At 39.7% G+C, this 12,697-nt stretch overlaps 1 protein-coding gene across 1 annotated transcript; it reads right to left on the bottom strand.

The window, feature by feature from the left end:
* Positions 1 to 5,464: 5,464 nt before the first annotated feature.
* LOC102529738 (VCP nuclear cofactor family member 2) lies at positions 5,465 to 12,697 on the bottom strand. The gene is made up of 4 exons (XM_072958244.1): positions 12,551 to 12,697; positions 12,068 to 12,167; positions 7,036 to 7,095; positions 5,465 to 5,756 (listed from the first exon to the last, which is right to left on the bottom strand). Exons 1-4 carry the CDS (start codon positions 12,571 to 12,573, stop codon positions 5,529 to 5,531), a joined length of 411 nt encoding a protein of 136 aa, XP_072814345.1. The 5' UTR covers positions 12,574 to 12,697; the 3' UTR covers positions 5,465 to 5,528.

The raw sequence follows: 12,697 nt of genomic DNA, 5'->3' as shown, positions 1-12,697 counted from the left end.
CCGCCTCTCCTCTCCCGAAAACTGATTCAGTGGGTTTTCAGAGATAGGGGTTATGGCACACTTCCCCCCAGGGCACATCAGCCCTGTTGTTTTATGGAGGGCTCAGGTTGTTTTGCCCTGTGTACCCGCTCATCCACGGCGTGCAGCAGCAGCACCCTGCAGTCCCCAGGGGTTGCCTCTGTGCAGCCTGTCCCATCCCCCACTGTCACTTTGCCTCTAGGGCTAGGGGTTGCGGAGACCCTCTGTGCCCATTTACCTTAGTTCTTTCGGTCAAGGGGTGCTCCATACAGATCTGAGCTTCAGAGGTTCCCCCTCCATCCTGCTGACCTCTCTGTTGGAGAGGGGGAGACCCAGCAAAAGAGCGCTATTCCCCCTTTGCCGCTCCCTCCCTGTGGGGCCAGTCCTGCACTGTTTTGCTCTTTCTTCTTTCTTTTTTCCTTTTCTCCTACCAGATTTGTGGCGTCTTTGTCTTTTGAAGAGGGCGATGTTCTGTCGGAGTTCAGCAGGTGCTCTGGCTGGCTGGGTGGGTCTGTGGATGTGAGTTTTGGTGTATTCATGGGAGAGGGTGAGCTACCAGCGTCCTTCTACTCCGCCCTCTTGGCCGATGACTCAACCATGACCCTTTTGCTTACCCACTATGTGCCTTTTAGCAAATCATTAGCCCCTCTCAGTTTCTTCAGGGTCAGATGATGTCATGTGGATAACTTGCTGCCAGCCTCCCTCTCCTTGCTTGTGAAGTGGAGAATCCACACCACACCTACCTCAGGATTATAGTGAGGAAACCACATTGTGTGTGGCACACAGTGGGTTCTCATTTAAGGGCAGCTTCTCACTCCCCAGGCTCCATTCCTACCTCACCTTCTATGAATCATTCTATTCTCACTTTATATTCCTATTTCTTTAGTGACATTTCTAAGAGAGGGTTCAATCTCACCTCCTGACTTAACCTGGCTCCTCTTCTTCATTCTCCTAATTTTGGATAAAGTCCACAGACGTCTCTTCTTCTTTCTTCTCATATTTGTTGAAATTTCTTCTCCTTCATAGCAGAGATATCTAGTTTTGAAGGGCTGGGTTCCCTCCCTGATGTTCAGTTTTGGGTTTTATTCTAAGACCAAAGGACAAAAACTGAACTTTTGTTAAGTACTTAAACCATTCATATGATTTTTCAAAGCCTTTGCTTCTGAGACATTAATCTCTACCCTGTGCGGAGTATGAAGATGTTTATTACACCCATAGAACAAGACACTCCTCATAATCAGTGGGGACAGAGAATTAAGTTCAGAAAGCAGGTGCATTTCCAATCATGCAGAATAAGGCAACGCACTCATTACTACTTAATGATGTGCACCACCTCAACTTTGCTCTGACAATCTAGGGCACAGCTGTGAAAGTCAGTAAAGCAAACAGAACTCCAATTGTCATAGCCTCATGCTCCACATTGTTCTCCTGATGCAGACACTTCCAAATGCAAGGAGTCCTCTGGTCCAGTGAGCCTCAAAACAGTAAGCTCTGTGACTTGGGCAATAACATGATGAGCATTTTAGTTTGCTCGGTTTCTTCTCTCCCATGTTCTGTTTGTATTGGTGACTGGTTCAATGAACCAGTTCACTGCCTGGAGCAGTATATTTCCCTCCCAAAAGCTGCAATAACATACTACCATTGGCGTGCAGTCAGTTCATGTAAATAAATTAAAGGACACATTGGCTGGACCCTGAAACTTCCTGTTCATGTTATTCATATTCCTTCACCCTATCATGGAGTTTTCACCCCCTTCTACTGAGCATAACAAGCACTCAAAAGGCTTGGTCAAACACTAGAAGTGCCCCCACAAAAACTCAGGTCAGTGCAAACAGCAACAGGTTCACCCCTGTTCATTGTCCTCCATCTTCCACCAAATGACTCAGTCAGCTCCCCTTTAAATCTTTGACTGATCACTGAATGACAAAATGTATTAACATTGCTTTAAAAGCAGGAATACACACACACACACACACACACACACACACACACACACAAGAACTTACTAGCTTCAGCTAACCAGTGTTTTGAAAGGTGCTCATGTAACCAAACTCAGGTTTGACTGCTCACTGCTCAAAAGCCAATATCCAAGAGGCAAATGTTTGTAGGAAGGACAGTTGCATTAATCAGACAGCTGTCAATCACGGGAGAAGGTGGACACATGTCCTGAGACCAATTTGAATATTCTGCTCAGCTTTGACAGGTTTTAAAGGGAAAAGGGAAAACAATCCCAGTTAATCATTAAAGTAGGAGGTTAGATTTTTCATCATTTTTCCATTGCAAGCAGACCTGTTGACTTTTCCTGATCTTCCTTTTGAAGCTATCATGCCCACATGGTCTGCCTGCAATTGGATGCTACCTTGCCCTCCGTGGTCTGTCTGCAAATTTACTAAGGGGTAGCTAGCGGTAGAGAGTCATTCATTCTTTAATCACTTTAATTACTACTTAATTCTTCATTCTTAGTCCTTTTAATCCAGGAAAGGAATCCACAGGTTAGGTAAGGCATTGTGAACCCTCAGTAAAGCAAAAATCAGAAGTTAGGGTATATGTGACCTAGAGATCTAATTTTTATGATTAAGGTTTAAGGGGAACAGAAATAGACAAACAGGAAGTGGCAACATGCTGTGTACAAATCCCCACTTGTCAGACATTTTTTTTTTCCATTTCTATGGGAATTGGGGTGGGGAGGAAGGCCCACCTTCTGTAACTTCTTCATGCCGACATACGGTGTTGTATTCTTAGAGTGGAAGATGTTGACATGGGTCTGTAGAATCTCTTTGCTGACAATTTTAGTTACATGCTTACACATATGGGCAGAACAAGCTACAATGATTCTGATGCCCACAAAGATATAGATTATTATGAGCAGTGGTGCCAATCTCATTTTCTTAAGGCCAGTTTTGGGAATTGTACTAGCCATAGATTTGGTAATGGCTCAAGATGGAGAAGCTTACGTCATGGCTACAGTCTGATTATCACGCAGTTGGCTTTTTCTCTCTGGTGGCAGTTACAGTATCTGTAAAAAGCTCAGGAATATGCCTCATGTCTGTGACTCTATTGTCCTAATCATTAACTGCTCAAGTCTGCTCTTTTGTGACTCTGGGGAGGCCTGGGAGACTTCAGCTTTTCTACAAACAAGAGGCAGGGACCTAAAGGGGCTTTTGGACTTGGGGGGCCTTACAGGGTTCTGCTCAGTTCCACTCATTCTCTGACACTATCAAGTAACCTCATAATGAAAATATATTTTAGCTTGCCAAGGTTTAGATAACCTGAAGAAGACAGGCTAGAGGTTATATGTTGCATTTACTAGAAAAAAATAGGTTTACACTGGCAACTGTTATACCAAGATTTTACTCACACTGAAAAAATAACAATGTTTTGTCACAGTGATAGCTTCATCTCTCATATCATTAAATGGGCAGGAAATGAAAGGAAATTTGCCTTCTCAGATTTTTCAGCGGCACTGCACTTTTAATATATGCTCTATTTTCATTCCATGCCACGTATTTCAGCCTGCAGAATTCTTCCTGGGTGTTTTTTTTTTTCCTTTCTCTTTTTTTTCTAACTTTTTTTTATTGAGTTACAGTCATTTTACAACATTGTGTCAAATTCCAGTGCAGAGTACAATTTTTCAATTATACATGAACATACATATATTCATCGTCATTTTTTTTTGCTGTGAGCTACCACAAGATCTTGTATATATTTCCCTGTGCTATACAGTATAATCTTGTTTCTAAATCATGTGTGTACCTGCGGTTTGAGAGTTCCAACAGGCTGTCTCCTTTAGTATTTGGTTGTTTGCTTTTTGTTACAGTGAAAATGATAGCCAAAAAAGTCAAAATGCTTCTTGTTAAAACACCTGGCTTTTTAACTTTGGGGACAGTAGTCACAGAAAAAAATACTCTTACACAAACTGTGTAACTGAGAAATAAATGGACCCATGCCTGATCCACCAGTTTGAGGCCAATGGTGCTGTGGCTTTTTCCTCAGTAACACTAAAACCCCACTACTAGTATCAGACCTTAAAATCCTATCCATACTAAAGGAAACCACCATGGAAAGGAGGTGTGTGTGTGTGTGTGTGTGTGTGTGTGTGTGCATGTGTGTGCATGTGTGTTTTCTACTTTTCCTAGAACAGTTTTCCTTTTCAAATATTAACTCTGTGACTTCATCAAATCTCATTCTTCTTTTACTCAATCTGTTATTTTATGTCTTTTCCAAATCTTCACAAATGGCAAAGACCTCTCTCTAGAGCTACCTTTAATTCTCATATCTGCTTGTTTCTGCTGTGTGGGCTTCCAAGTTTAGAGTGTAGAGAATGATGTGAACATGCAAGAGGTTCTTATTAGACCAGAGGGCACTTTCCTTTCAATCTACCTCTGGCATTCTGCAGGGCACAAAACTGGATACATCCTAGTTCCTTGTTGACACAGCGCATTGCTGAAGAAGCAGGCACATCCTTGTAACCAGTGGTCAATGTGATTAGCTCTTTAGGATAACCAAAGAACATGGGAACATATCCATCTCTGGCTAACTAAACACTACTATTGCCTATTTCTTCAGTGGTGCCTCGCCATTGTCTGTAAGCCGCACCAACCTTTGCAGTTTCAATGACATATGCTGGCCCCCTAGTCTTCGTAAAGGGGTCTTTGAAACAGCAAGTAGAGGGTTGTCCAAACCAGTTTAACAATTCTTATAACTTTAGACATTGAGTGAGGTAGCTTACACATTATCAGCTTTAGCTCTAGACATAACAGGTGGAATTGGAAATGAGATCACTTAAACTACTAATAATTAAACAGGTTTGTTTTCAAGACAGAAAGCTGTTATGTACCTCTTGTCTGACAGAATTGTGCAACGCTTTCTACTAACTCTGAAATGCACGCTCTGGAGGATTAATGATACAGAAGGTATCTGAGTACACAAGAGCCTTAGGAATATTCTTTCTAGAAACACAAAGAGTGGAGACAGTTGCTAGAGGGGAGATTTCACTTATACAGTCTAAATTGGGTCTAACTGTCCCCTTGCAAGTTGAGAGTAATTTCAATAAGACATCTACCTTCTGAGAGGCAGTGTGGCAGTTCAGTTCACTACAAGACTGAATCCAGCTATTTCTGCTTTGGAATAGTAATTTTTTTTCTTCGTGAAAATTTCACACTTTACTAGCCTATTACATTTTTTCGACTGAAGATCTGTCATTTTAAAAGGACAATTGACTAGGGTTTCTAACTGACAGATTTGTAAAGCAATCTGAATTGGACATTCTATGGATTCAACCTGCATGTGAGGTTTCCTCATAAATTTGACATCCAACCTGAAAAGAATTCTATAAAAGTGCTTCCAGGTCCCCTTTGAAATAGCAAAAGTGCAGCAAAAACCCAAGTTAAAACAACTGTCCATCAACCTGTTATTTAAAAGACAGACTGAAAAGTCAACAGACGTCTTTGTTTTGTGTGCAATTGCCTTTATAAGCAAATTTTAGGTTGGAATGAGGAGCTCCTAGTTCATCATGTTGGACACTGTCCTCGCTGCCGCAGGCTGTTGAAGTGTGCCTCCTTTAAGATCCGGTTAATGTGGGAGTAAGGACCTTGGTAGAGTGCGTACTCCTCATATAAGGACTGAGGGGTACTCATGTTGGGGTCAGCAACCACCTGGTTTAAGCCACTTTCTGGTCCAATTACTCTCTCTGGGATATTAACGCTGCTGCTGCTCCTGTCACTATCATTGCTTGACGACTGGGAGGATAAAAACAGGAAGAGAATGAGTATTATGCTATTACACTATTTTTCCTATTCATCTTGGAGAACAGCAGCATCAAAGCCTAAAGGGATTAGAAAACTACAGCCACTTAAAGTATTTCAATCTGTGCTCACAGCACAACCGCCCCAGAATTCAGCTGGGATTAATAGCCACCATTTTACAGAGGAGGAAACTGAGATCCACTGACTTGCCCAGCGTCACATAGCCAGGAAGTGACAGAGTGGGGATTCAAACACAGGCCTTCTGAGTTCAAATCCCTTCACAAATCCTTTGTCCCTGTGTGTTGCACTTATCAAGTTCTCACCCTCCAAGGGAAAGCATCAATCAATGCTACAGAATGCAGTAAATGTACGTCCATAAAGAATAAGATCGATTCTGGGCACAAGCTAAAATAAAAGAAATAAATTGGTACATACATACAGTTATGCATCCATATATACATACATGCACACACATATACAGACCTCTGATGATTCTGTACATATCCCCTGATAGTAGGCATATGTGGTCCTCCTATATTAACACAAGGCTACACACAGATCCTGGAAGGCACTCGATATACTTTTTGTAAAAGTTACATGTTAATTATTGGCATTTTTAAGACTAGTACTTATCGTTGCTCTAAATATACGGATTAGATATGGGGGTGTATGTGTGGGTGTCTGCACCTAAGAATTTTTTTTTAATTGAACTAACATGACTCAGAGTCATTATCATATTAGAGAAACTACTAGGGATTCCTGAAAACAATCATCGTCAAGAATTTCCTCCCTTCCAATGTTAGGATTCTCAAAGGAGAAGGTAATGAGAAGGAACCACATTTGAACTACAATACTTAACAATTTTGGTATTGCATTTCTTATATGCAAGCTTTACCAAAGGTAACCTTAATGAGACTTAAACCAAGAATGGTCATGGCCCATTGGTCTTTTGGAGCTTTTCAACATAGGTCATACACTTCACTGCCCACAAGTCCTAATAGACAACTTATGTCCATCTTTATGTAGTTAGAAACATATATTAAAAGAACTGTCCGAGAAAGAGTTAGGATGAGCCAATGGAACCCGATATGATGGTTATCACCAACAGCAGTGAAGTTGACTTCAGGACTTAATGCAAAGGCCTATTCGAAAAAATTCCAAAAAGATGATTTTCCTAGCCTAAGGGTAAAAATCTGAAATCTCCACTGGCATAAAATAGTGCAGTTATGAATATTCAAAAATAAGTAGGTTTTACATTGGATAAGACACCCACCGCAAACACTTTGGTTCCTCTTAGTTGGTCTTCCTTATTATTTATCATTACAGGTACTGTCTGAAAAACAAAGCAAGAACTGTAATTACTTTCTGGTGAATCAAATTTCATCTCAAATGACAATATATCCATTTTACAGTATACTGTAACACTAGGTGGCGCTAGGCTATGAAATAGTACTTTAAAATTAACAAGCTAGAAGAGATTTATGCAGAATAATTGTTAAGAACAAAATAGATCTGCCTCCAATTTCTAGTTCATTTAAAATATTTTAAAACTCACTTGTATAGGGACATAAGTATCAATGTTCACTGTGACATTGCTTATAATATCAGCATTGTTGTTAATAGCTGAAAATCAGAAACAAGCCCCCAAACAGGATAGCAGTTAAATTATAGTGCATCCATTCATACAATGCAATTTTGTCAGCCATTAACAATGATGATATAGTTGTATCTGTACTGATATGGGTGAATGTCCTCGGCATCATTTGATTAGATGTCATGTTTTACATATACATATATATATGTGTGTGTATATATATAGATATATATAATAATATATATCTATATATATATAATTTGAGACTTTAGACCCTTTTTTAATCTTTGTTTTTTGGTTTTTCAAATATATTTTCACTTTCTAAAGCATCCACAACAAATGTATTTATTTTGTGAAAAACATTTATTTCATTTGCAAAACCAAGGGAAATTTCCTGCTTTTCGATTCAGTTACTTTTTTGACTTCAAAACAAAGAGTTAAAATGAACTGTGATGCCGTAAATGAGATTTCCTTTACACTGCTAAAGAACACCTCAAACATCATGTCATATCCCACTAGCATTTTCTATGCCAATGGTGCTCATTATCTAATAAACATGGCCTATATTATACAACCCTGGGCCTTGTCACATCTTACCCTTTCGAATGTACTTCATGTGACATATCTCTTGCTTAATGAATTCTATCATTGTCAGAGTGCTTGGGATGAAAAGGTTTCTCCTTGATAGTGTACGGTTTTGACACTCAAAACTGCTACCTTAGCACAGAATCATTTTCCTTATTTCACTTGATTTTAGAAAGAGAGCAAATTCTTTTACCGGAAGAGAAATGAGATTTTAAATATTTCAAGATTGAGAAAGACCCATAAAACATAAATCCTTTTCACTATCCCCCCGATTCCTCAAAGAAACTTCTCATCAGAGTGCTTACCCTATTTTTCAGTTACAAAGCTCATCCTTTTTCCTCCAACCATTCAATAGAAGCTTAGTGCTGAGATCTGTGCAAGGCAAATGAGAACAGGCCTATGTGCTGCAAAACCAAAACCCTTGTAAATGCAAGTACATCGCAAAACAAAATTACATTTATAAAGACCCCGACCAAGGGTTTCTCACTTAATGATTTCACAAAAGTGTCACATAAAAGTCCTGGGGTCTAGGTCTGTGTGAAAAGGCAGGATTTTAGATTAGTTTGGGCCGCAATGAAATCTGCCTGTTACCTCTGTAACCAAAGAAGCTTCCTTCAATTGAGTCCAGCAGAGATTTTTCCATAACACCTTCTATTTGGGGATGATCATCAGAACCACCCCCTGCCCGTGGGGCTTTTTATTTATTTTATTCACGTGCACATGCCAGGGCCTCATCTTTGAGAGGCTACCTCATGTAGGCACAGGTGGTTCTGATGCCCAACCACTATCCAAACAAATACTTGTGTGCCTACTATGTACAACCAGGTGCTTTGCCGGGGATACTTGGGGACTTGAACAACGGCTAATTCCTGAGCCCAATCAAGAAGAACTCTTTGAGGATGACAGCGTCAAGCTACTGCAATGGCAGGGATGTAGCAACGAATGCTGACTGGGGAAACAGGAGAGACTCCTTGAAATGAATGGCATCTGAACTGGGCCTTGGAGGATGGGGAGAATATTAATAAGACGGATGTGACACATGGGGGGAACAATAAGAGCACAAGCAGGGTGAAGAGGAGATTTCAAGGAGACCTGGCTAGTAATACGATGTGACTGGGGCTTCCCAGGGAGGAGTTTGTGGGAGATAAAATATGCAAGAGAAGAAAGGGCTAGGCTATCAAGAACCTTGAATGTCACGCTGAGAAGTCTGTCGGAACAGGTACTTGAGACCAAGAGATATGCTCAGATATACATTTAGGAAGAGGATTCTAGGGATGAACAGAGTAGAAAGAGAAAGAGTACAGAGACCACCTAGGAAATTTTGCAATACATCAAGCAAGAGGCAAAGCAGGCCTGAACGAGGATGGAGGAAATGTGAAGGAAGATACACATCAAAAGTAGGATAGGAGGAGTCACTGAGGAAATGACAGAGGCAGCTATGTTGACCCCAACCACCCAGGACAATGCTTGGCAAGTAGCAGGTGCTCCGTAAATAGCTGCTGAACAATTTAGCAAGATCTTAGGCCACTCCTGGCACGTTAGAGAAGAGTAGTAGGTGGGGTTTGAGGAACCAACTTTTAGTGAGTAGTTGCATGAAGGGAATAAGAAATAACAGGCAGTGAAAGCAGATTACAGCTGGGAGGTAAAGGGGAGAAGAGATCAATCATCTCCACAGAAAAGTAAGGTAGGCCCAAAATGAGTTAGGAACAGGAAAGAGCACCGTACCGGGCAAATGAAAGAACCAGTGGATAAACTGAATCTGAAGAGACAAGGAGGAATGTTAATTACAGAGCATCTTCATCAAAAGAGAACAGGAATACGTGTGTATATTTACAACACAGAATTATGTAATTCTCCTTAATTGTAAAAGCAGATTAAGCCAGTATTTTGTTTTCCTTTAAGCCCTAGCTTCCCTCTCAATTCCATCCCTCCATGCCTCAGAGCTTTTCATTTATGTGAACCCCAAGAACAAAAACGTTTTTCAACTGTACTGCATATTCCATACTTGCCATCATAATATGATGTTTATTCTAAGGCAACTGCAGAAACTAGATTCAGCAAGTCAGATGATCCTAACCAAGTCCATCCAAGCACTTAAAGTACGTGCTTCCAAAGTTGCAACATACCAACAATGAAAAGCTCATGCTCACTCACACCAATGAGATACTGCAGAACTTTATGAACCATAAGATACCAAATCAATTTGGCTGCTGAATTACAACCACTTTCCAAATTAGTAAAGCGATGGTACTCATGTGTTAACTTCTCTGTGTCAATGGGATACAAAATTTATACTTTCTGTAGCTCAGTTTCCCTCATAAAATGAACTTGGACTAGACATTGAGTTTTAAGTTCCTTTCCAACTCAAAAATTATATTTATCATAGAATCTATATAAGTACAAAACAATTTAAACAACTTCACCTCGTTTCAACTCAGTAAATGGGATTTGAACAAACAAAACATCTGTAGAAAAACGTGTGTGTGTGTGTGTGTGTAGCTTTAATTCCTTAAAACAACTTCAATTTTAACATTCAGTTACAATATAAAACTGCTTGAGATTGCTTGGTATATACAACATGAACAAGGTTTCATAAAATGCACGTAACAGATTAGACCATCTTTGGAAAGGGTGGTCCCTGCGTTTTGAATGTATCTTTTAAGTAGAGGTTAATTTCAGAAGTTACCATTTTGCCATAGGTTATAAAAACATACTAACAACCATTATTTTGTTCAATGACAGTTTCATCCGAAATAAGATCTCCCAAAGCAGTTCTGTGTCTCAGAATGTGTATAATTAAATTCGATGAGAATGACCCAAATGTGCAAACAACCTAAGTGAAAACATTTTTCAAAAATTATGCCAAATGTTCCACGTGTCATATGAATTGACATTTAAACAAGACCTGACAAAGAGACAGCTCCTACCAGTTAAAAAAAAAGGGGGGGGGGGCGTGGATGTACAGAATTCTAATTTTAAACATAGGCGGGGGCCCCCGGTTCTATTGTTCTCTCATTCATCTTCCTTCTGCTGCTCCCTTGGAATTCCTAGCATTAGGATATCAAATCTTTTCCAATTCAGGTAGGGAAGAAAAAAAGACAGATCTGTTCCAGATAAGCCACTCCTGTTTATATCTACACATTTTTTTCACTCTCGATTTCTTGCTACTACTTGGTAATCTGAAAACTAAAAAGGAATGGTCTTGGTAACTAGGACAGACAAAAAACATTAGTGTCCTTGTGTTTGCCATTTCTAGAAGTCTTATACTTATGTACGAGGGGACAGATTTACAGGAAAAGTGGTGGTGTCATTTGTAAAGCTGTAAGGTTGGGAAAAAAAAAAGAGCAATACTCCTATACAGGCAAGATATTCAACAAAAAAAAAGGCCAGCATCGAAGAGAGCAAGTTATATGAGTTGTATCTAGCTAAAATTTACCCATCCAAATAGCTTCCCAGGATCTGGGACTATCACCACCTGCATACAGGTTCCAGGAAGAGGACACAGACTGATAATCATTTCGCCTCTTGTTCACAAAAGGGACAAGTGAGCACTACTTAGTCATTAACTAACAGGATTCATCCAGAAGGACTTAACAAGGTTCCTTTAATCCTCTCCTAGTAAACGATATCTCAGTTAAAACAATATCATGCTAATGACCACAAGTTATTAAAATTCAGGTTCTTCCATTCAAGCACCATTAAAGCTTTGCAAATCACCAGACTCCCCTAGCCTTAATTTCATTTTCACATTTCCCAGCTAGAAATCAAGAATCTCCTTCTAGCCAGTAACACACCATTATATATCTGAAAACTTATTTTCCATCTAAAAATAAGGGAGGGGGTAAGATTATATTATTCCCTGCTCCTATGACAGGAGGAAAGTCTAAGACCTAGCTCTTCTTGATTATGTTTTAGCCAAGTCTTTCCTGTGCTTCCCCTCCATCATCTGTGAGATACTACACACCATGGCTAAGGGCTCCAGATCAAAAGCCACTGCAATCAAGCAAGAACACTTTTATGAAGGTTTCTTGGAATGAAGCACTTCTTTGAAGTGCAGGACACAAATTGGATAAGTTAAGTTCAGGAATGTTTGAAATAGACGTGGGCTATCTGATCATATTCCTACCTCTGCATCCTGAGACTCCTGAGACACAGGGTTTCTCCTGCTCCTTTTGGACTGGGGAGAATAGTGGTTGTCCTCTTTGCTGTCATTCCTTTTTCGTTTCCTGAAAATAAACCACAAGAGAGAGGAGAGAATATCATCCAACAGTCGACCTTCTGGACACTTAAATTGCAAGCCAGTGGCAACATGATATAGATATAGATATAGATATAGATATAGATATAGATATAGATATAGATATAGATATAGATATAGATATAGATTTGAAATCTTGTCTGAGAAAATACAAGTCATCATCTGCTACTCCGTTGATTTAAAGTCAGAAGAATACATCACCAGGCACCAAGAGGGAAAATATAAAACAGGAACTCTAAGAAAAGTCAAGCTCTAAATTTCGTTTTGAAACATTAGCTTCTTAATTTTAAATGACTCTTGGGAATAAAATAAGAACAGGAAGAATTTAACAGCTACGTTCTCAAAATCTACCTAATTACGTTCATTGTCTTCATTCCCTGAAATTACAATTCCAGCTTAAGTGATTTTTAAGCCCTTCCATATGATAACACTTAAGACAGGTATGGCTGCCAGTGCCTCTTTCCTGTTAACATTCTTGTGAAAGTGGTATAGGTTCAA

Source organism: Vicugna pacos, unplaced genomic scaffold (genome assembly GCF_048564905.1).
Source record: "Vicugna pacos unplaced genomic scaffold, VicPac4 scaffold_273, whole genome shotgun sequence".
In the NCBI taxonomy this organism is placed as follows: Eukaryota; Metazoa; Chordata; class Mammalia; order Artiodactyla; family Camelidae; genus Vicugna; species Vicugna pacos.
The sequence above is the reverse complement of the archived record's forward strand: the minus strand, read 5'-3'. Positions and strand labels throughout refer to the sequence as shown.